The 25,542-nt window shown below is 42.9% G+C and overlaps 1 protein-coding gene across 2 annotated transcripts in view; it reads left to right on the top strand.

Annotated features, from left to right (window-relative positions):
• The window catches only part of itgav (integrin, alpha V), a 45,765-nt gene that overhangs the window by 12,151 nt on the left and 8,072 nt on the right, over positions 1–25,542 (top strand). For both annotated transcript variants that reach the window (XM_084084866.1, XM_084084865.1), the window contains exons 3-24: positions 4,346–4,437; positions 4,580–4,694; positions 4,845–4,906; positions 5,318–5,366; positions 8,863–8,985; positions 9,880–9,924; positions 10,045–10,088; positions 10,341–10,397; positions 13,764–13,816; positions 14,301–14,376; positions 14,479–14,608; positions 14,723–14,820; positions 17,266–17,359; positions 18,016–18,061; positions 18,861–18,968; positions 20,384–20,439; positions 20,941–21,095; positions 21,750–21,887; positions 22,127–22,194; positions 23,235–23,379; positions 23,554–23,649; positions 24,458–24,537. In XM_084084866.1, coding sequence (XP_083940992.1) covers positions 4,346–4,437; positions 4,580–4,694; positions 4,845–4,906; positions 5,318–5,366; positions 8,863–8,985; positions 9,880–9,924; positions 10,045–10,088; positions 10,341–10,397; positions 13,764–13,816; positions 14,301–14,376; positions 14,479–14,608; positions 14,723–14,820; positions 17,266–17,359; positions 18,016–18,061; positions 18,861–18,968; positions 20,384–20,439; positions 20,941–21,095; positions 21,750–21,887; positions 22,127–22,194; positions 23,235–23,379; positions 23,554–23,649; positions 24,458–24,537 — 1,930 coding nt within the window. The remainder of the gene's footprint in view (positions 1–4,345; positions 4,438–4,579; positions 4,695–4,844; positions 4,907–5,317; positions 5,367–8,862; positions 8,986–9,879; positions 9,925–10,044; positions 10,089–10,340; positions 10,398–13,763; positions 13,817–14,300; positions 14,377–14,478; positions 14,609–14,722; positions 14,821–17,265; positions 17,360–18,015; positions 18,062–18,860; positions 18,969–20,383; positions 20,440–20,940; positions 21,096–21,749; positions 21,888–22,126; positions 22,195–23,234; positions 23,380–23,553; positions 23,650–24,457; positions 24,538–25,542) is intronic.

Below are 25,542 nucleotides of genomic sequence, written 5' to 3'. Positions count from 1 at the left end.
TGGATCAGAGGTTCTCCAAAAATATCTGGGATGGACCACCCTGACACTATACTTTAAATCCAAATGCTATGTTTCACTGCATTGCCTTTAGCCTTTAATTAGAATCAGGTAACTTGCCAGCTTATTTTGAAGGTGTGGTGATGTCGAGTGCAACGACAAAACGCAAACGTGCTGCCCCCCATTGAGAGATGCCCAATACAGCCACAGTACTAATGGCCACTGGCAGCTTCCCAGTATTATCACAATCTTCTACTGCTGGCTGCAGAACACATACCTGTACACATACGCGGCATGTACGCAGTTTACACAGTTTTCCAGCAGGGTAAGGAAGCGCAGTATATAAGTGGTAGTTTAGTTAAATTCATGGTTCAGAATGATTTTGAACATCCTAAGAGGTTTATAGATGTTTATTATATTATACTATTTTTTTAACCACTTTCACCCTGGCATTCCTATTTTGAGCAATACAAAAATAACTTCCATGTGAAATATAGCAGGCCTACTAGCTCACAATGCAATGCGGTCTAAGCTTGTAGATCTGCTATTTTTGAAAAACATTTAAAGTAGTTAACATGTCCAATAGCTTAATATGTTTGTGCTACTGTGGTTATGTAATACAAACTCAGCATTCCAGAATATTAGTGAAGCATATGCACATTAAGTAGCAGCCATCAGAGTTAAAGTAGCACTTTGCTGTGTGGTGATGATGTGCTGTCTTCCATTATTTTCAACCAACCTATCTTTCCATTCTTTCAATAGGCTCCACCTATTCTTTGTAGAGTCACTCTATCCGTCTATTTATGCTTATAGACTTAAAGCCTGGCTATTTGGAACAAAGGCTGTCAAAGCAAGCAGAACCATTTTTAGACTCTGTCTGTGTGTTTGTTCACATCCTGGCACGTGCGCATGTGTATTAAGTCGTAAGCGATAGTCTTGTTATTTCTTCAGCTTACATGTCCATTTGCTTCTCGCTCCCTCTTGCCCTATACACACAACTCAGCCATTCCACAGAGATTGAGTAACATGGGAGGGATTTTATACACACACGTGCGCGCGCACACGCACACACACAGGAGGCGGTGGGTAAAAAGAACACACACCAAAGGCCTGTGCCATATGCACTTCTTTCAGGACTGTGCTTTGCTTTTATTGTTTAGATGCAAAGCACATTGAGGTTCATCATTACTGTATAGAATGTGACCAGAGAGACCCTGCTTTTTTTTTTTTTTTAAGATTTTTTTTTGGGGCTTTTTATAGCTTTATTTGGAGAGGGACAGTGAAAGTAGGCTGACAGGAAACGGGGAGAGAGATGGGGGAAGACACGCAGCAAAGGTCGTCGGGAACGGGACGCGAACCCGCGACACACTGTCAGTTAAGGGATTTCAACCGAGGGTGCCTGGACCGCGACGCCACGGCCCAGGCCGAGACCCTGCTTTTAGCATCAAGCTGCCATTGTAGAATATGAATGAAGAAAATACTGCTGCGTCCTGGACGCTCAACCGCCTTATTGCACTGAACACATGACCACAATGTCGCCTGTCTGAATCTCCACCCACGGACCTGTACTGCAGGTCGTCCTCGTCTCTACCCTCACCTTGGTTCATGTCTATACTGACCTGTCTAAATAACACACAAAGCGTTAACCACTTAAACCCTATATCATCGTACATTGGTGTCACGCAGGGAAGTAGATCTTATCTACAAGCTCACACCACATTGCAGCGCAACACTTGTGAGCTTGTAGCTCTGCTACAGTGCTACCTGTATGTTCAGCCTTTAATAACATGGCTGAAATTGGGATACCAGGATTAATGTTCATTTCAAATATTCATGCCAGTCTTCAAATTCAATTGTCATTTTTCAAATTATATTTCTTTGTACATTTTATTTTTTAATTAATGGTTTAGTTACAACCAAAGTATAGGTTAATACTACTGTAGAGTAAATGACCATTGATTTATTATTCACACTACCGGAGTTTAGGCCTGGGACGGTTTTATTACTAGTGTAAAAAATCTATCCTGGCCGTTTGGTGGTTAACCGCAATCCTTAGTTTAGTAGTCCTATTTGATCGCGCTATGGAGATACTTTCCCCACAAATGAAGCATATTATTGCCTCGATGTCGTGTATAACATAAGAAAATCATGAAATCAGTCATGCACACCCCTACTAAAGCTACAATCTGGGACTTATTTTAATGAATAAAACATACTTTTGACCATTCCTTATGGTAATAAAGTTAATAAACTGATAATTAGCAATTTGACATGTTATTAAATGTCTACGTTTTCGTTTCAGCAAACCACTAGAGAACCTTGGTGGCAAGGAGGGAGGGTGGGGGAGGGGGCGGGGGGCAGGCCTGACACTCTGATCTCTTGATAAAGCATTATGTGTTGTTTTTGTGACTCACCATATTCTTGAGTCAGGCTGTGTCTTTTGGAGGCTGACTAGGCTGCAGCTGAGTGCCCCCTCCTGCCCCCTCTGACAGACCAGTGCAGAAAACATACTGTAGCCCCAGGACACTGCTTTTGGTCAGCATGCCTATCAGCTCCCTTGCGCATGCAGTATTTTGTTAATTCCATGCTGGAAAAAAATTGTTTGGAATTGGAATGCCCACGCACCCACTCAGTTTTTTTATGTTTTAGTGGTGAGGGGTAGCTGTAAGGGCCTCAGAGTAGGTCAGCACAGAGAGTATGAAGTTAGCGATATAGCAGTACAAGTTGTGTACAGTTTAGGCCGTTTGTCAGTGAATTCATGCTCCTACGCATCAAAAGATGTTTGTGGTGTCGCGGCATGTCCAGCTGCAGAGCCCTGTTAATCAGCACGAGCGACGAGTGAATTTTAAGTCCATAATTACATACCACTTTGCTGTCTCTTTTTAGATAGATTTGGCACCCTGCATCTCTGTTTGCCTGCTCAGCAAAACTTTGCTCTGTCTGCACTTTATATGAGAAATTATTGTTATGCATAATAGATGGTTAATAATTTGGATTGTGAGAAAAATGATATTAATGTTAAGCTAATCTCTCAAGAACAGATTCTGCTCTGCGTTTGAATCTGTCGGGGGGGTTCGTCATATCGCGTACGCACTGGCCTACAAGTGGGCGTGCCTTCAGATCAGGAAGCAGGCCGCGCTTTACCCAATCAAATGTAGTGGGCGGGATTTACGTGTCCGCCGATCCTTCCCCACACGAAACAAACCGAAACTCATTTAACAATAGCGTCCTCGGAGCAGACAAAACCACGGAAAGATATTCACATTTTAACTTGCTCTTTCATCATAGAAACAAGTGGGCTTATAACCAAAACGATCCATGTTCTCTGGGAGAAGTGGTGTTAGTGTTCCGTGTAGAAATATTGTTAGTGGGAATGAAAACATAGTCGCACCACCGGAAGTGAAAGGCTGAAGGCAGACCAAAACCCCGGTTTCCTTGCGCACGGGTGCTATGACGACTTCCTCCCAGAGCCAACTGAGATAGTAAAAAACAGCAGAGGGCGCTGTTTTTCCTTTTCATTTGGTGATGGGTTCCCAAATTGATGTTGAGCTGAACTTGCTGTGATGTTGTCGTACAAATCACAGACTAAAAGGGAGCCATTGCTTGAATAGAGGAACACTTGTCTATGCGCAAATGTCTGTGTTCTTGGTTTGATAGTACTTCACCGGCGAGCATACCGGTAATAGGCTCACCTTTTGCATCTGGCTTCAAACCAAAGATCGGGTTAAAACCTTGACCAAATTCATCTGTTGTAGACATGTCATGGACGACTGACATCACAGATCCACTCTGGAACCACATAGTTCCCATGTGGATCCCGAGATCCACGATTCGATTTCCTTTTGGCACCAACTTCATCTTTGCCTTTTGTGACGGAGCATTAAATGAGTTAACCTGACCTGACCTTAAAGTTGACCATCTATTTTCATTTAGTGAACATTTCAACCGCTCCTAAACAGATAACGTTGATACATTGGCTGCTGAATTTGTTGCAGCCCCACACCAATTGTGTATAATCTGTTCAATCATTCAGTGCAATCCTGTCGCTGATCAGCAGATTTGGCACAACACTAGCTTGTGACACGGGAGACAATTCCTCTTTCCTCTGAGATCGAGACGGAGCCGATGGCAACAAAGGTTCCATCCACACCGGCTGGCACACATCTATTTTCATTTGTATTATTATGACACACACACTGATGTCTCTGTCTGTCTCTCTACCACATCCAGCTGACCCTTATTCAGTAATATTGAAGGTGTTGTGTTTTCATGATGTGACCCTCTCTCTCTCTCTCTCCCTCTCTCTCTCTCTCTCGCTCTCTCTCTCTCTCTCTCTGTCTGTCTCTAGATGACAGGAAGGGTCCAGAGGGACAGCAGATGGAATTTAAATCCAAACAGTGGTTTGGTGCTTCTGTACGCTCTGATGGCGAGCATATCCTGGTGAGACACACACACACACACACACACACACACACACACACACACACACACACACACACACACACACACACACACACACACACACACACACACACACACACACACACTGTGTATTTGACTGTGTGTGAATGTCTCCCTGCAGGCGTGTGCTCCCCTCTACCAGTGGTCAACCCTGGGGTTTTCAGACAGAGAGCCGGTGGGAACATGTTTCCTGAAGAAGGGAGGTCAGGTGGTGGAGTATTCACCTTGCAGATCAAGTCAGTACTGCCACAGCGTTTATTTTTGTCCTTCTCATCTCTTCTTTTTATCTGCTTCTCAAAAAGATGAGTAGACTTATGAGTAATCTCTTAATCTCTCTCTTGCTCTCCCTCCCGTCCTCCCTCCCTCCGTCTCGTTTCTGCAAACAGAGTCGAACACACCAGAAGGCCAAGGTTTCTGCCAGGCTGGCTTCAGTGCTGATTTCATCAAGGTGGGTACTGAATGAACACATACATTAGATTCTGCTTAATTAGGTCCTAAATAAGCAAGCAAACCATACAACGGCTTTCCCCTTTTCTTCGTGAGACAGACTACATGACGTTCTTAATTATGAATAAACTATCCCTGACTGGTAACTTTGTCCTGTTCTAATTTCCTTGGCGATCTATATTATAAATCTATAGCGGTGGTAAAGTGGTGAATCTATTTTATGTACATTATACCTAGCTTAGAGGGTTGAGAGTTGAGCGGGAGATTCTCCTGGCAATGTTATCCCATGTGGCCTGTTAACCACTGGCCATTGAGGCCTGTTAACCACATAAAGCTGTTCTTTATGGAAATGATGGGTTGATGAATGAAACAATAATAAAATAGTGGCTCCTGTCTTTCCCTGCTGCTGCAGAACAAACATAAAGTGGTGGTGGGAGGGCCTGGCAGCTTCTACTGGCAGGGTGAGTACTACATTTTATGCTGTGTGTGTGTGTGTGTGTGTGTGTGTGTGACTGAGTGACTGACTGACTGACTGAGTATATGTGTGTGCGTGTTTCAGATTTGAACCAGAAACACATAAGGTGTCATATATGTTTCTGGGGCAAATCTGCTGCCGAGCCAGTCAAATGAAGCTAAGGGAAACTAAACAGGGGAAGGAAATGGGTTATGCACATCCTATTGGTGGGTATACAAAGCGGATGGATGAGGTTAGCGGCCCAGGGCCGAAGCTGTGTGTGTGAGGGTGTGCAATCTGTGCATGAGGGGAGAGGTTTAATGTATTGTTGGTAGTTAAGAAACTGGATAGCCTCTGTCCTGCAGCCTGGGCAGGACACAGATGCCACTCTAACACAGGGAACAGGACGTGTGAAGGGTCCTGTAAGATCCTACCAGCTAACTTTAACATCTGCTACTCGCAGAGCGTGGAGAGGACTCTGACAATCATTTTGGTGCAGACCTTGAAGGTACTCTGCACACGGATTATGTTCTGAAGGCTGAACTAACAGGTGATGGAGAATGTCATGACACTCTCAATGAAGGACTAGTAGAATGTTGTGAGAAGTCCTTGACTCCTTCCTGAACCCAAAGGAGCTGATCTTCCTCAGTGAGATACTGCCACTGCTGGTATTTGCTGAGGATCTCCTCTGTGTTGGAGGCTAATTTCAACAGGTTATCGAAGTTTGTATGTATACTAATCAACAATCTCTATGGCCCCTTGGATAGTGGTGATGACTGCTGGCAGCCAGATCCCTCTGCTTGTTGGTGAAAGTCACCACCATCTCCTCGGTCTTGTTCACATTAAGTTCCACCACTCCACAAACTCATAAAGAGCTGAGCTTCCTCCTTGTGAGGAGCCTGAAAGCAGAAATGAGAGGACTGTTGTCAGCCAACTTGACCATGTGACAGTTTGGCTGGCTGGACCTGCAGTCATCACTCATCAGTGTGTAGAGGATGAAGAACAGGGGTGAGAGTGTTCACTCCGGCGTGGTACCAGTTGAAGTGTGTAGGATGTCGGAGAAAGTGTTTCTGGACAGCATTCTCTGTGACTTGTTGTTGAGAAAGTCTATTTTCCACAGTATTAGTCGACCATCTAGGTGAAAGTAGGAGGTGAGTTTCTCAGGAGGAATGTGTGGCTGCAGGGTGTTGAATGTCTGCAAACAGGTGTCCAGACACCTGTTTGTACTGTTGGGGGATTCCAGATGCTTATGGATGTTGTCTATAATGGATACTTTTGCTAGAGCCCGACCAAAGCCAGATTTTTGGGTCCAATGTCAATCCCGATTTCAGAGATTCCTATACCACCAATTACAACTATATTTAGTCAAAAAGAGCAACATCTTATAATCAATTCGAAAACTTAGTTTCTATTTGAGAACATTTAACTTAAAAGTAAAGAAAATCATAAACACAAATAACTTTTTGATAGATCAAAAATAATAACCTAACTTTATTTATTTAACCACTTGTGCCCTATACAAAACAATAAAAAATGGGCCGATCTACAAGCTCTCAGTGCATCGCAATGCAAGGGGTCGTAAGGTTGTAGAATCTATTTTGAAAAGTTTTGAAAACCTCTGAAAATGTCGCCTATAATGACATGCCCAAATTAGGCCCATCTATCGGTCTGCCTCTAGCTTTGCATTGTCGAGCCCTCTGACTGCACGGTATGCAAACTGGAGTGGGTCCATCTGTGAGTGAGTCTGCTGCCTTGATGATGTGGTTTTTAATGACCCTCTCCTTAGCCTTCATCACAAGAGAGGTGAGAGCCACATGCCTGAGGTTATTCAGGTCCTTTAGTTTATAGTATCCTCCTTCCGTATGGGAATAATTCTGGAATCCTTCAAACACAATATCCAGGTGGATATAAAGTTAACATGAGCGACTTATACAATAAATAACACACGGATGGATATCAAAAACTACTCTCAGGCACCACAATAGGGGTGACCCATCAAAATGATTTGGCAAAAGAACATGTCATCCAAATCTGACAGCCTTGCATGTTGCTAACCCTGCTGAGAGCCCTCAGAGCTTCCAACCACTCGAAGCTAAAAATATTTCCAGTGATTTTGCCAGCCTGGCACGGTAGCAGCTCTTTGTCCCATGCTGTCGGTGGTTTGAGTGCTGCTGGGATCAGCAGGTCCTGCGTGGTCGTGTGGTCAGCCCTCCTGTAGGGAGAGAAGTTTCAAGATTAATTTAGACAAAGTTAGAGGAGCAGACATTACTAGTGGAAAGTCAGTCGAGAGGCTTTAGTCCAAGGAAAAAGGGGGAAAGTATTTTGGAAGGATTATGCTTATTTTATGCTCCGTTGTATGACCGTTTCGCACGCTGAAAATGGCAGATCTACAAGCTCACAATGGGTTGCATGTGTGAAGTGTTGTGAGCTTGTATATCAGCTATTTTTAGCACACGACACCATTGTACGACAAAGTAGAAATCTGGCTTTAGGGGCCTCATTCAGTTATTTTTTGTTACTAGGACAACATTTGAAGCAAACCAAATGTTACCAGCATGTAAAGACATTGTTTTCAGAATCACTTACTCACCAGTTCTATTGCCATGTAATAATGATCATTGTGTGATCATAATGCGCTGGGAATTGGACGTTTCCACAATACACATATTCCCCAACAGAACCAAAGATAAAGAGTTGGACAGGATCTAAAACATACATTCAAGTGAGCATGCGACTGTTCCATCTTACTGCCTCATATGTCAGACTCATACATCAGCAACACAGATTTAGCCCCGATTCCTATTCCTTCTGCATGACCTCAAACTGTTAAGTCCCTTCCTCCCTTGCATCATTGCCTTACACGTTTAATAGGCAAACAACACAGTGGGCAGGTTAGAGGTTTGGCTGGTTACTGTGCGAGTAGTGTGTGGTAATCCAGGTGTGTGTGTGTCAGTCTGCTGTAACAGGGCATGACACGGACAAGTGACAGCACGGCTGTTACTATACACTTCTCTTCAACACCCCCCCACCCCTCTCTCTCTCTTTGCAAGGCTCCTCCAGGGGTGTGTTAGCCTAATTACTGTTTCCTGTTGAGTCAACACACATACACGATACACCAGAGCCTAGTTTTTTCTCCTTCTTTTTTTTTTTAATCAGAAAGGGGTGCTGTTAAAACTCTGTGGCAGATGTGTGGATGTTGTAATTAGGCGTGTGTGTGTGTGTGTGTGTGTGTGTGTGTGTGTGTGTTTGTGCACAAGCTTCTCTGCACTGCGGTTGTCCTTGTAAATAAACTTAAAGCATCGACGTTGAATTTGGCTAACTCTCCTCTCCCCTACTCCAGTGGTTCTCAAAGTGGGCTCCGGGGACCACTGGAGATCCTTGAGGGGTTCCAAGGGGTCCCCAAACAAAATGAGGAACAGTTTAACAACTTTAACCCTTATTTTGGTCAGTGACCTGACCATCATGCTCCACTCCATTCTGTCTTGTTTGTCTTTCTGTCTCAGGTCAGTTGATATCTGATGACTTGTCAGAGATTTTCGCCCGCTTTAACAATAAATTCATCACCGACTATTCCAACACCTTGTCCACCAAGTCCGCTGGTGCAACCTACGATGACAGTTACCTAGGTAACACACACACACACACACACACACGCACACGCACACGCACACTCTTGTGAAATGTGCTGACATGCAATCTAGGTTGGGCACAATGATGATAGTTAAACAAACACACACACACACACACACACACACACACACACACACACACACACACACACACACACACACACACACACACACACACACACACACACACACACACACACACACACACTTTTAGTAAATATTTTGACCCTAATGACAACTTAAAGGTAGGGTAAGTGATATTTTTTGTTATTGTCATTTTTTTGTTAAAAAGGTTAAAGTACTATATTCTGATAGTAATCATTGCTACAGAGCGTTTGTTCGGTCACAGGGGTCTCTCCAGCTCTTTAGTAAACAGAATATAGTACATTTTCAGATAGGTGACAACATTTAAGCCAATCAGGAGAGAGAATTGAAAATGCATTTTCTGTTTAATAAAGAGCTGGAGAGACATAGAGACTCCTTTTATTGAACAAACACTCTATAGCAATGAGTACTATCAGAATATAGAGCTATTTAACACTTATTTTAACCAAAGTAAATCACTCACCCTACCTTTAAATATGATAAAATGAGTTAATTTAGTTTTAATTTGACCCTTTAGTTTAGCCTAGTTGGATCCCATGTAATTGTTTGGTTGCCTATGCTGTTTTTATGCCATGTTTTTAAACCCTGTAGCAGAGATTTGGAAGAATGTAAAGTGCGTTGTATGTAATGTATTATTATTATTATTATTAATTGGAAATTCACAATCCACAATTGTCATCAAATAGAGTTCAAGAGTTTTGTCACATATTTCCTCCAAATCTTTATTTAATGGACTGACAACGTCCAGTCTCACCTTAAATGTAATCCCATGTCTCTGTCTGTCAGGATACTCTGTGACAGTAGGAGACTTCAACCAAGACGGAGAAGAAGGTGAGGACATGTTTTTCTCTCTCATCACTGTTACTTTCTACCAGTGGAGGTGGCTTTTAGAATATAATTCAAATGTGTCTTTTGTTTGCCTTCTTTCTTTTTGTCCACATAAAAAATAAGACTACATCACTGGAGTACCAAGGGGAGACAAAGCTCTCGGATACGTAAGTGAATGCATAGCACGCGCACACACATACGTACACACACACACACACACACACACACACACACACACACACACACACACACACACACACACACACACACACACACACACACACACACACACACACACACACACACACACACACACACACACACACACACACACACACACACACTCACAGAACACAATTATGTGACAGCTCCCCAGGTGACACAGCTGGACAGATTGCCATTTGTTTTTCTTCCTGCAGGTGAACATCTTCAACGGTCTGAACATGGAGTCTGTGGTGAACTTCACAGGAACACAGGTGAGACATGCAGGCCGGATGCTTTGATGTCCAAACACTTGTGCTATGGTATATACACCCTATGAACCATGAGTGGGTTGGGTTCATATGCCACCAGAGGATTCCCTGTGTGCCCTGTGTCACACTGTCGCCCTGTGAGAGGTTCTGCTGTCCATCTCAATTCCTAACTGCTTAAGCCCTTTATACTTCATCATACTTGAGCTTGTAGATCTGCAATTTTCACAATTTTCAAAACAATTTGCCCAAAATAGGGACAGCAAGGTTAAAGTGGTTTAAAACTGCCTGGGCCGCAGCATGGCGGTCCAGGCACCCTAGGCTGCAATGCCAGCCTGACAGCGCGTTGTGGGTTCGAATACCGTTCTCGACGACCTTTGCTTTGTGTCACTCCCCATCTCTCTCCCCATTTCCTGTCAGTCTACTGTCCTATCTATAAAGGCATAAAAGCCCCCCAAAACATCTTTTAAAACAACAACAGCAACGTAACAGCAAAGTAAATATTGCTGTAATTGTAATTGTAAAACAAATTGCAGACATCTACTCTTTCTAATCTAAAGTTTATGGAGGTAATGATCATAATAACATGATGATAATGATCATGATGATTAGTATTATTTTGTATTATTATCATCATCATCCCCATTATGCAGGAATGCATGCATCTGAGTGGGCTTTAGTTTAGGCTTTGGAGCAGAGGAATGTGGGGACGTTTTTACTGCAGTGTGCTAGGCTGGGTCCACAAGATGGAAACCACCAACGCCCAGCCAAACAAATGGAGAGGGAGGTAGAGAGACAGCAAGAGAGAGAGAGAGGGAGAGGGCGGAGCAAGGGAGGAAGAGATGCAAGGTAATGAAAGGAGAGGGGGTGGAGGAGAGAAAAAGAGAGATGTTCTCTCCAGGATTTAAAGTTGTAATCATAGGGTGTTCCTCTTCGCTTTCCTGATTCACCCCTCCCGTTTCCCAGTTGTTTCTCTCTCTCTCTCTCTACTTCTGTCGTTCATCAGCACCCAACCAACGACTTGGAGTGTCTCTGTCTCTCTGTCTGTCTGTCTGTCTGTCTGTCTGTCTGTCTGTCTGTCTATTTGTCTATTTCTCCTTCTCTCCAACCCCTCCCTCCCTGTCATTGGGTTGTGGTGATGAGTCAGCCTCCGTTTCCACTAAAGACTCTTTGGTTAACACATTGAACTCTGACTGTCAAATAATCATAGACTTGCCAGCCAGAGGGAAATTCACACTCGGACTCCAGCCAAATGTTGGGGAACTTTGTCTGTCATCATTTACGAGGTCTTACTCTTAAGGGTGGACATAACCTTTAGATATTGATTTGGTTCAAGGACCTCATTTATAGACACACACACACACACACACACACACACACACACACACACACACACACACACACACACACACACACACACACACACACACACACACACACACACACACACACACACACACACACACACACACACACACACACACACACACACACACACACACACACACACACACACACACACACACACGGCAGAGGAAACCATGCAAGGCACCCACCCGCCCATTGGGAGCAGTTAGGGGTTAAGTGTCTTACTCAAGGACACTTCGACACTAACACAGGTGAAGTCAGGGATTGAACCGGGAACCTTCCGATTCCAAAGCAGCCGCTCTACCTCCTGAGCCACTGCCACCACGATTAAAGTTATACCTGTAGCATTCAGACGTTACATAATAAAATTGGGTTTTTATTGCTAAACATTGGGATCTCCATCTTACTACGGATTACATTAGGCTTAATTCACAGAATTTCAATGCTGTAACCATGCTATATCTATGTTACAATCTAAATCCTTTCTGCCATAAAATGTCCAAATCCTGTTGCTATTAAGTGTTGCTATGAACATTTAACAGTGTTTTGTAACATCCTGATTGAAGCTGATTGTTCTGAATTAGAGGTTCTCTCTTTTCCATTGAACGGTTGAGGCCGGGAATGAACTTGAGGAAGAGTAGAGTAGACAGTTTCTTCTGCAACCTGGCCCCAGAGCTGTCCAGTTGACTTTTAATTGCTGTCTCTGTTGATTTGTACCATGTTTTCTTTGTGTGGCTGCAGCAGAGAAAAAAACAGACATTTCTCTTATATTACTGAGCTATGAGTATGTGTTTTATCAGACGAGGGATATTGAGAAGTTTAGCGTCCCTATTCCGGGGCGAACATTTTGGTGAAAATATTTTCGGCAAAGCTATTTAGTGTAGAGCAGAGGTCTTCAATGTTTTTTTCAGGCCAAGGACCCCTTAGCTGAGAGAGAGAGATGAAGCAGGGACCCCCACTACATATTGTATAAAATTGTGTTGCAGATTAACCTTTTCATAGATTTCATAGACTTGTTTGACAGCACTATCATCAGCGTTGTGTACATTTATGTATGTTTTTTGTTTGTTTGTCTTTTCTATTAATTTGTGTATTTTCAGACATTTAACCACTTCACCGCTCAAAGCTTGACCTTTGGCTTTGTACTTGGTCTGCTCTTTTCCCCCTCTATATCTTTGCCAAAAATAGCCGATCTACAAGCTCTCAAAGCGTCAATGACATACCCAAAATAGAAACAGTTTGATTTGATGCATCATTAGTTTAAAAGCGTCATTAGTTTAACTCTTTAAAGATGCCTTTTCCCCTCTGAAATGATTCTAATGAATCACTGTCAGCTTGGTCCATGTTAACCTTTCACCTCCTTTCCTCTCCTTCTCTCCTCTATCAAAGCTCTCCTCTTCCACTTCCTCCTGCTGTGTTAACAGCTGGTGAAGTTCAAGAAGCCTCTCTTATCTCTAACTGTAAAAGGCCCAGCAAGACCACGCAATGCAGGATGCTAGTTAGCCGTACACATCCCCACACAATCTACACTTGAGGCACTGTTAACTTACAGATTTGAACTGTTCAGTTTAAGTCCCCCTACATGAAGCGCTATAGGAAAAAACACATTGCCAAGTCTAGACTGTATAATACTCCATGAAGTTATTGATTGATTGATTTAAGTTTTTATTGACAAAATACATGCATATACATGACGATATATTTGTACATTTCTGTCAAAAGGATAAAACACAATGGTTGAAAGCTTATTTTCATCAATGGAGGTAATTAAGTTAGATTATGTGAAAGCTGATTTGCATCATACAGATTATTTTTTATTTAGGCATGATAGATAGAGAGAGAAAACTCATTGCAGAAGCATGAAGGACCACAACACAGCTAGCCAGCCAGAATTGAACCAGGGGCAAGGACCATGCCATTATGTGGTCCATACATACACTATCTGGTCAGCTACTGGGACGCCCCCATTGGTCTCTATCTTATGTTTTTGTCTTTCTTTCCCAGATGGCAGCTTACTTTGGTCATTCTGTAGCTGCTACTGATGTTAATAATGATGGGTGAGTTGATTGTGGTTCTGTCTGTCTGTCTGTCTGTCTGTCTGTCTGTCTGTCTGTCTGTCTGTGTCTGTGTGTGTGTGTGTGTGTGTGTGTGTGTGTGTGTGTGTGTGTGTGTGTGTGTGTGTGTGTGTGTGTGTGTGTTGTCTTGTCCTGTCTCCATTTCAGGATGCCTGTTTTCCTTCTTTAATTGTCTTTAATTGCAGTGGTATTTCTATGTGTCTTTGTCTGTTCCATGTCTGTCTCTGTTTCTCTTCCTGTCTGTTACTCCATGTTGGTCTTCCGCTGGCTTCCTGTTTGTGTCCATTAGTTTGTTGTAGAAAGAGCTTGTTATGTAAAAGTCATGTTAACTGCTCTGTCATTACACACTGCTGGAGCTCCTAGTTACTGAATTCAATCTTTCTCTCTGTCTCTCACTCTCTCGCTCTCTCTCTCACTCTCTACCTACTGAATTCAATCATTCTCTGTCTCTCTCTGTATCTCTCAGTATGATAGATCTGCTGGTTGGAGCTCCTCTCTTCATGGACAGAGGTTCAGATGGTAAACTAAGGGAGGTGGGCCAGGTATGAGAAAATCTACCTAACCCAACCCTAATAAGTCTTGGGAACTCATATAGAATGGAACGGAGATAAGAAACCGTTGTTTCTGTTTGTGTATTTCTGCAGGTGAGTGTGTACCTGGGCAAGGGTGGGTTCTCCTTCCATTCTCCCCAGAAGCTGACGGGGACAGAGGTCTATGCCCGCTATGGCTCTAGCATCGCCGCCCTGGGAGACCTGGATATGGACGGCTTCAACGGTAACACACACACACACACACACACACACACACACACACACACACACACACAGGCCTGTGTGCGATATAAATGTGTGATGCAATGGACATTATTGTGATATTTCTGTCCAATAGACGTTGCCATCTCAGCTCCATACGGCGGCCCTGAGAACAAAGGGCAGGTCTACATCCATAATGGCCGCCGTGGGGGCCCTGACCCCTCCCCCTCTCAGGTAAACGGAAAGGGAATAATGACAAATGCCGCACATCAGTTTACTCATTGGGTTTTGTTACACTTGTCTTTTGTCATTGCCTGGTGCAATGAGACCACCTGCTGAGTTGGCCTCACTCTTGTGTTTGGATCACAGTCAAGTCAATTTTATTGATATAGTGCCATGGTACTTTACATGTTGAGCAGGTGAAGACCATACTCTACGGAGACCCAACATTACCCCATGAGCAAGTGTTTGGTGAAGGCAGGGACAAACTCCTCTTTAACAGGAAGAAACATCGAGTGGAACCTGGTTCTGGGTGGGCGATAATCTAGCATTGCCAGATTTTCAGAGATCTCCCCTTACTGATAAGTCTGGTGACATTCTAATTCTCTGGGGGCTAGAGGTGGGTGGTAACAATTCGGAGATGGGGAAGAAAATCTGCATTGTATGCAATGCCAAGGACGGAGGGTGGTGATTCCTAATCTGGGCCGGAGGCATTCAGTCGGTGTGATAAAGCCGGCGTGTCCTAAAGAACAACAGTGGGCGTAGCTTTGTCACCGGTTGCCTTCACTGGCCGTCCAAGCCTTTACACTGAATTTAAATTAATCCAGACAATTGGTAGGCGCCTAGGCGGAGATAGGTGGAGACATCCAAACGTCTGGCTATGCAAGACTAGGTGGGCGGCCATCTGCCTTGACGGTTGGAGAGGGAGAGAGAGAGAGAGAGAGAGAGACAGTCAGAGACACACAGCAACAACAATAATAACAATGACAACTATAATAACAGTCTCTGCAGCCATAATCCATGAAAACCCTTGATCTGCAGCAGGGGGGGGGGGGGGGGGTCCATAATCACAATCCATGTAGGCCTGTGGGACGAGAAGGCATGAAACAACACAGTGAGGTGTGGACAATTGTGTGGGCACAGTCCACACAATTTATTGTCTTCCCACACATATCCTGAGAGTCTTCATTGTACAATACTTTTATGATGTGGAAAACATTTCTACTGTCATGAAAACTGCAGCAAAGTGATTGTACTCCTGGTAGAACCAAAAGTAGGGCATCACGTCATTGTCGTGCACAACTGTACAATTACCACACTAATGCCCGAACGGTTTTGTGGTGCGCAACGTGCGTCATGGACACTGCAAGAACAACTGATGTTGCAAGCTGTGGACAACTAATTACACTTTTGACTGCTGCAAATACAGAACAATTAAGTGGGCTGTAATAAAAGGATAGGCTATAGAGAAAACATGCACACCAACAACTTGGTGATATGTGTAGATTTAGAGGTGTAACTTTTGGCAGATATATATATTTTTTTTTAATAATTTTTTTTAGGCTTTTTCTGCCTTTATTTGAGAGGAAAGTAGGCTGACAGGAAATGGGGAGAGAGATGGGGGGTTGACACACAGCAAAGGCCGTCGGGATCGGAAGTCGAACCTGCAACACGCTGTAAGACTGGATTACCAGCCCATGTGGTATGCGCCTGAACCGCTAGGCCAGCGAGCACCCCTTGGCAGATATTTTTAACCACTTTCAACCTGGCATCCCTATTTTGGGAATGTCAAAAGATTTCAAAATGTTCAAAAATAGCGACAATAACAGATCTACAAGCTCACAACATGTCTCACCGCGACGTGAGCTTGTAGATTGGCTATTTTTACAATATATTTGACAGTAGTCATAAGTATGTCGTATGATGAATAGCAAAAATATTTGATCTATAAGCTTATTGCAATGTGTTTTGAAACCTTTTTACATGCCCAAAATAGGGACACAAGTCTAAAAGTGGTTAACATACACATCAAAAATATAGTGGAGTCACCTGAATATAGCACTAGAACAGGGCAATCAATTAGGCAATCAATAAATAAAAAAGAAAGGACGTAACATTGTTTGATATGAGAATAAGTCAATCAAAAAGCAACCATGTGCATAAGTCTATGCATATGCACTCTTTGGTAACTTTTGAACAGCTGATTTAAAGGTGTACAATATAATACACAGGGCCTATAGCAGTGTAACTTTCCTTTTCTGAAAATCATGTTGCGGGCCGCATTGTAATCCTGTGCACCAGTTTTTATCGGGTCAAGAATTTGAAGCATGCACAGGTACATTATGGCTACCGAAGACTGCAGACAAACATATTTGTTTAGGACAAGATATGCCATAACGTCTGTGAGAGAGTGTGTTTTTCCGCATAGCCTAAATCAAATCCTATTTACTTAAATTCGCTTTTCCAACCACATGGACCCACAAGTATGAGCCCTTTTCTGTTAATGCAGTTTGCTACTGTAGTACAATTCATTTATATTAATAATTGGGATCCAATGAGTCCGCCCTGACGTGCCGCATTCAATTGTCAAGTGTGGGAACACATCCCACGAGTTTTGCTGTCCATGTATCGGTACATAAACAAAGTACATAACATAATGCTGCCACTCCCCCCTCTCAGGTCCTGCAGGGAAAATGGGCATCCAGCTACATGCCTGCCAGCTTTGGCTATTCTATGAATGGAAACATTGATATAGACCAGAATGGATACCCAGGTACGTATGCACACGCACGCGCACACACGCAGATAGACACTAGAGCAGTGGTTCTCAATGAGGGCCCGGGGATGTCCTTGCGATGGTTCCAGGGGGTCCCCACCTAAATGATAGTTAATTTTCATACCTGTATACAAGTAAAACAACTAGAGAACATAAAAGTTTGGCTATTTTGATCAGATTTTCACTGTTGTCTCTGTACTTATAGTACATTGACTGTAAAGGAATTCTGGACCAAATTACAAACCATTATTGGACCAAATCATATCTAACAATACAAATGTTCTTAGATTGGGGTTCCAGAGATAAAAGATATTATCAAATTGCGTGTCCTTGAAATTAAAATAAATTAGAGCATGTCGACACCAGACTGAGAGGAATAAAGGTACTGCATACTGTACACCCATTGTTTGTCTCATACACAGTAGGAGACACATTAAGCCGAATTTTATAGTTGGTTGTGCGCCAGTGTTGCACACAGAAAATTGGCGATTCACAAGCTCACAAGGCATCGCACTGCCGCACGTCTATGAACTTGTAGATTGGCTATTTCCGGTGCACAACACAGCGCAAAACAAAGTACATCAAGCCTTTAACGAGTGTAATACTGGGTTCAAGCAGTGTTGCATTAAATACTGATGAGCTTGTCTTTACAGATTTAATAGTGGGAGCATTTGGAGCAGACACAGCAGTTGTGTACAGGTAACTATTGTGTGCATGTGCGTAGTCTGCGTACGCCTGTGTGTTCGTGCATGTATACATAATACGTGCATTTGGGTGTACTGCGTATTCTGTATTTATGTATTTGATGATGTGTGGCTGCGTGTTGCAACCTGTATGTGTGACGTGTGCAGGACTCTTTGTGTGGTTGTGCATGTGAATACTTAACCCCCCATATGTACTGTATGTGTGCACATTCTGCTTGGATGTATGTGTGTGCACAATTGTGTGCAAACAATCTGTATTAGTAACCTAAACAATAGCTGTTGGTGCCTAAATGCATGTGTGTGCGTGCCTGCACACGCGTGTGAGAGCCTATATGTAAGTCTTTGATGTAGCACATGTAAGCTGTGTGTTTTAATGAGGCGGACCACCTCTGATATCAAAGCAGCAGCAGTGAATACAGTCCTGCCCTGCTGTGTTTATAGATGCTATTAGAACAACTTTAACCTCTACTGTACAACCACAAATCTCCACTCTAGACACACAATTCATATACGCATACGGTACATGTTGGTGGGAATAAACGGTGCACTGATAGCAGCCCCTAAAATGTAAGGTTGACCTGATGGTTGAGCTGTGAGAGTAAAGTGTAAGATTGCATTTATAAAAGCTCAACTTTGTTTGAATGTTTATTTTAATTATGATTTGGCTTCTTCATTAATGGATTGATTTATGTATTTTTATTCCTTTGTTAATCTTATCAGACTTTGTGCATTCTTTTCTTGATCAGGTCTGTGCTTACACTAGTGTTATTGATAATTTACGTTATGTTGATCAGGGCACGTCCTGTCATCATTGTGAACGCTACACTGGACATCACACCCCAGATCCTCAACCCTGAAGACAAGAGCTGCAAATTGCCTGAGACCGACACTCCTGTCTCCTGGTGGGCCAACACACACACACACACACACACACACACACACACATACACCAATTACGTGGGCAAGTCAGGAAGTGACTCGAGTTTTATATTGGACCCCCCCCCCCCACACACACACAGACCAATCAGAAGCCGTGGGCCGTTTGTGCATGTCCCGCCCCTTATAAATAGGAGTAGTGAAGTGAGAAAGCAACAAACGTAGCGAATCAGTCTGGATTCCAGGCTATCAAGTAGGAGCTCCTCTCAAAAGTACGCTTATTCGTATTCATTCAGCATAGCTGTTCTTCTTCATCACTGCTGGTGCTTTAGGCACAGAATATTGTATTCTGTGCTTAAGGCACTGCTGCTGGCGGTCATTCATGATTCATCGAACCGTAGTTACATTCGTATCTTTTTATCTATTTTATCCCTGCTGACCGCCAGAGTCGGTGCTTTAAGCACTTGGTATTGTCCTCCGCACATTCAGTCTTTAAAACACCGCCTCTGGCAGTCCGCAGGGATTCATTGAACCGTAGTTACATTCATAACCTTTGTTTAATATGATCTCATTTGATTACTAATAGCGAAATCTGTGACTATAAATGAGTAATTGACAATGTGTTTTGTTAGACCAGACATCTTCGGATGTATTTAAAGAGCCTAAAGAGCCTCTTGAGCTGGACTAAACACATTTAATAGTTTGACAAACCTCCAAACTGCACACAGAGACATAAAAAGCAGACTCTGGATATGCAGGAAATATAGTAAAATTCCCCCATGAAACCAAACTATCCACTTAAAGCAGTGTGTTTTTAACTGATAGAATGTAACCAAAAAGTGTGTCATGGGGACAAGCCCACAGGATTATAGTTTAGGAATAATTTAGGAATGGAGGGGAGTGTTTGATACGCTGTCTGCTGTTCATACTGGCAGCGTCTCTGCAGCCCAGTGAAACATCGGGTCTATGTGGAAAATAATGTCTACAATGAATTTGCCTTTTACAATGGCCATTCATTGTTTAAATTGTTCATTTGAGTTAATTTGTATTGAGTTTAGAGGGAAAACAAAAAAAGAAACAACAGTGTGCACAATTAAATACAACTGCAAGCTAATCATAGCCCTACCCAACCATGATCATTTAGGTAAAAGTATAAATATAAGCAGTGATGTTACGGTAAAAAAAAAATCATGCTTCCTGCAATATAGCGTCCTACATGTAAAAACGGCAACAGTAGTCAAAATGTGGCTTTTTTAAAATCCATTCCAAAATACACCAAGCCTACAAATTAATGTTTTATTATTTTCATCTTTGCAAATTCTGTATATATGCACTGCACATGTGTGCAGTGTGTTTTATCAGATATGTTAATTTTTGCTTCCTCAACAATCATCTGTGTACATATAGACATAGTCGTATAATTCTGACTCTATCTGTCCAGTTTCAAGGTGAAGTATTGTCTTAAGGCCAATGGAAAGAATGCTCCAGCCACACTCAGTAAGTACAAGAATCAATACTGTCTACTTAAACCCAGTAAAACCGGGAAAGCATCTGTGTCATTTTAGTTCTTAGCGTTGGCTATTCAAAAATAGCAGATATACTCACAGTGTGTCACTTGGTGCCGCGCTGCAAGCTTGTACATCTGCTATTTTTTAACATTTTTGGAAACTCTTGAAAGTGTGAGAACCACTGATTTAGAAGGTATTTGTAGAATCGGCCTCAGGTCTTAATGGGTTAAACTGCTGGGTCTCATTTCCACCCTGGGAAGTCCGAGTACTGAAGTTTTTCAGTCCAGAATAGATTCTTTATTTTTAGACTAGATTCTAGATCTGATTTAGACCTGAGAATCACTGTTTAATCATTTGTCATCAACACATAAGTAGAGGTATTTGGAGCAGCAATAAGAGACCGTCAAAGTGAGGATAGGGGGGTGAGGAAACATCGGGCAAGAGTCTCGGGATCCATTCCAGCCTATAACGACCTCTATTCTTTCCCCAGATTTCCGCGTCGATCTCGTGTTGGACCGTCTCAAACACAAGGGGGCGACCAAACGTGTTCTTTTCCTGCACAGCAGGACCTCCCAGTACACGAAGAACATGACGGTGAACACTGGGAGGATCCCAGCCTGTGAGGAACTGGAGGCCTTCCTCAGGGTGAGTCTGAGCACATTTCATAACCATGCCTTCAAGTGTTCCCTCAACAACCTGTGAGCTAGTTTAATGATACTTAACCTTAACTGGTTATGTTGACAAACCATTCACTGCACTCTAGTATGGCTTGTGAACGCCAGTCCAATATTGGAATTGACCAGATCATGTGTCATATGACAGATCTTTCACCTTCCTGTAATGTATCTCAAAAGAGGCTTTGTGATTCCGAATGAGTTATGGTGGGGAAAAAGAAATGTATCAGCAATTTTGCAGTCAATGTGTCCCAGTTTTTAACTGGGACTGGGATCAGCTTGAAAAAAAAGCTGATCTCCAAGCTCAGTATGATTAAATAAGAATAAAATAAAGTATAGTTCATGTGTGTATTTTATACACATACATATTTTTAATTGTTCATTGTGTAATTAAATGTTCTTTTCATATGTTTCAGTTTAATATACTTTTAAAAAAAAAGGTTTAAAACTGTTCTGCTGAAAATACTTTCAATGACATCATTCGAAACGTTGGTAATCGATGGTCTAGGACTAGGAATAGGGATCAGAATCGGACCCAAATATCTGACATCCATTAAAAAAAGGGTAATTAAGTTGAATGTGTTCCTTCCTGCTTCCACTATCTGCATCTCTCTTTGTCTCTCAGGATGATAGTGAGTTCAGGGATAAGATCACTCCTATATCAGTGTTCATGGAGTACAGTTTGGACTTCAAGCTGGCTGCAGACAAAACGGGTCTGCTGCCCATACTGGACATGTCTGCCCCCCCTAATGTCACCAAGCAGGTAACCTGTGTGTGTGTGTGTCTGTGTCTGTCTGTCTGTCTGTCTGTGTGTGTGTGTGTGTGTGTGTGTGTGTGTGTGTGCCTGTGTGTCGATTGAATACTTTATTAGCCAGATTGAAAACAGCACGGCAGTACAGTTTAAAATGCTATGCTAAAAGGATAACACAAAAGGTGTGTGTGTCTCCATTCACTCTGTATTTCTCTCTCTCTCTCCTCTCCTCTGTCTCTACGTGTCTCCAGGCCCACATCCTCTTGGACTGTGGAGATGATAACATCTGTAAGCCTGATCTGCGGCTGGCTGTTAAGAGGTAAGACCTGTTCCTACTCCTTTCCTGTAAAGGGAGACACTTCATTTTATGAGGTTCATACAAGGTATTTGCTTTGGCAGGTGCTGGGACAAGCCAACATTAATCTATCACACAAGTGATCACGCTCGTGATGTGCATTTCAGTTCATTGTTGATGATTATCATAGTCTACAGAAGCAACAATATTTACCATACAACCCATGACAGAGAAGATTCCCCTTTCTGTCAGTTTTGGCCTTTTTTGGTATTCATTCAATTTCCATGATGCGTTTTATGGCCGGGTCGGCCACAAGTCTCGCTTTCCTACCGGATTCCTGTAACTTGGCAACGCCCCCTTCTGTGACGCACGCGGAACTGCGCCGCCCCTAGTCACTGCATCACATTCCAGGAGGATAGCACTGCCCGGCACTGCCACTGCCTGGGGGGGGGGTGTGATAATTTACGATTCTGTCCCTATACTATCGGTACATAACTCGAACGGCGCTGAGCCGGCTGAAGCAGACTTCGCAACGTTCGGCACGACGACTCGCTTGGCGGTGCCTCTCATTGCTCAAGTATGTTTCAGACGGCACGCCTCCATCGTTGTAACTGTTTTTTGGGGTTGTAGTCTGTTCTCACCAAGTGGGCCGAGTGGTCCGTCTCACTGGGGGTGACCACAACAATGGCTAAACCTAACCTTAATCCTAATAAAATAATTAGACGCATTTTAGATAAGATAAATAAGCGGCGCCAGGAGAGGAGTTTGATCTCGAGACGTTGGGATTGGAAGTCTAATGCTTAACGTTGCACGCCACAGAGTTGTCTGGTATTGCAGGGTTTCGGGATTTATTTAACGCGGTCCGCTCATGTCAGACGCAGTTCCGCGTGCGTCACAGAAGGAGGCGTTGCCAAGTCACAGCGATCCGGTAGGAAAGGGAGACGCGCTGGTCGGGCACGTCTGTATGGCCTTTTGCCATCAACCAGATAAATATTTTGCCATAAACACAGCGAACAAAAATATTGTAGATTTCACATGTCAATCTCCTAATTCTTGAACTGCAGCGACCGAAAGCAGATCTACATGGGCGATGACAACGCGCTAACACTAGAGGTCAACGCGGAGAACAAAGGAGAGGGGGCCTACGAGGCGGAGCTCCGTGTCTACCTGCCTCCACAGGCCGACTTTACTGGGGTGGTCCGCAGTCAGGTACACGAGAACACACGCACACATGCACACGTTTTTAATGAATCAAGAAATCCTAATGTGTTTGTATTGCCTACACTACACAGTAACACCCTCTGTGTTAATGTAACTTAGAAATACATTTTACCGTGTGTGGTGCAAGATCTTTGTAATGATATTGTGTCTTGTGTCTACCAGGCCAGCCTAAGCAGGCTATCATGTGCCGTTAAGACAGAGAACCAGACCAGACAGGTGGTTTGTGAGCTGGGCAACCCCATGAAGGGAGGAACCAAGGTGAGACACTGGTATATCAAGTAGTATTACCGTACTAACCAGTATTAGGGTTGGGCGATATGTCAAAATATTGCTATCGTTCACCGTGCAGTCTAGATATCGGCGATTGCCAATATATTCACACGAGAAAAGTAGTTCACGCGAGAACAGCCCCAGTTCCTTGGGCAGCAGCTGCAATAGATGGGTATCTCTTTTGTTTTTGACAGCACGTCTTTTAAAAATAAACAAAGAGTTGCTCTCAAACAGAAGTTGATGAGACAACTAGGAAATCAAAAGCTATTCTCTCTCTCCTCTCCGGCTCATTCAGTACCAGAGACTTCGCCGCTAAACAGAGTCCATCTGTCAGTTGTAACTCTGCTATTAAATGGTCAGGGTGCAATGCACAACTGCACATACAATTTCTGTCTACTGCGTCTAGCTCTCAAATATGATCTATGAATCGTTTCTCTTCAGCAGCACAAATAAATCGGACAGTAACTAAAGACTGTTTAATTGTCATAGTCATTGCAGTCACTGCCCTGTTTAGTTAAAGACTCATCGGAAATCAGTGCAACAAGAATGTGCATAATATGGCCCAAATTGATTCGCATGATTCGCATGTACTAAGAACCGTTTCCTTTTTTCTTGCTATAAGTAGGTAATTACATAGGTATGTAAGAAAGTATTAATTAAGCTATAGTCCATGGAAATGAATCTCTTATGTCTCGAGCCTGTTCACAACGCAGCAGCTACTTCCTTTCACATGTTAGCAATAAGGTTTTGACTTAATAGTCCAATGTTATTAATTATTGAACATGTAATTGTTCAGGTACTGGCAGCACTGAGCTTCAGTGTCCACCAGCTCTCAGAACAGGACACCTCTGTCACGTTTGACCTGCAGATTGTCAGGTACGCTCCCTTGTCTCCGTCTGTCTGCCTGTCTGTCTGTACTGTATGTACGTACCTTTGTGTTTTGCCACCACTTGTTGAAGACAAGCTGGTCCCTGAATTTATTTGAAGGGAAGGTTCAGGAATTTTACATAAAGCTGTTTATTAGGGCTCAGTATGTAGTGTCTAACATTGATGATTGTGCATCAGCGGGCCATAAAAGCAAATGTTTTATGTCATTACCATTAATAAACATACTAATAACTTGTGTTCTCTTGAACAATATTCTAGTGGATTATATATATTGATAGCCATGGTTGTCACTCACCCAACCAAGCTCAGCTTAAGGTGTATTTTTGTTATTACATTCCGTTATAGTTTTGGATCAAGGGAAATTACTGTTTTCAAACTATATTCTTGTTTAATTATGACTTTTTGTTCCTAATTTTAGTCAGTGTTTGGTTTGCTGGGCCCAAAAGTTCAAAATGTTTAATCCCTACCCGAGTGGATCGCATTCTGTTAAGTTCAAAACCAAAGAAATAGCATTGGGATCACTTTGATATTCCATCTGTGATCATTGAATTATCTCAGCAAACACTGTCAATAAGAGATATAAATGTGATTAATCACCCAACATCCAAATCGGATCCACTTGGATAGGGATAAAATGTTTTGAGCTCTTGGTGGGGATTTCAGTCACCAAACCCACCTTTGTGTTGTATTGTATTACCATTCACTTAACCAGAGCCATTTTCCAATTGGCACTAATCTCACCACAGGCATTTTCCAATCTCCGCTCAATTTTAATGACAAAAGGCCTTCACATTCTGCTTCTGCCAGGGACCTCTCTCTCTCTCTCGCTCTCGCTCTCGCACTCTCTCATTGTGTCCATATTGTTTTTGTGTGTGGAAAGTGGTGCGCCTTGGTATCTTATATCCGTGCATTTGCATGCACACACGGGAGTGTGTGTGTGTTCGTGTGAAAGGAAGGACAGAGATTGGTATGTTAATGACAGTCTTTAGATGT

This window comes from Gymnoscopelus microlampas, assembly GCF_963454915.1.
Source record: "Gymnoscopelus microlampas genome assembly, chromosome: 17".
Lineage (NCBI taxonomy): Eukaryota > Metazoa > Chordata > Actinopteri > Myctophiformes > Myctophidae > Gymnoscopelus > Gymnoscopelus microlampas.
Note: the sequence above shows the minus strand (reverse complement) of the source record. Positions and strands in the feature narration are given on the sequence as shown.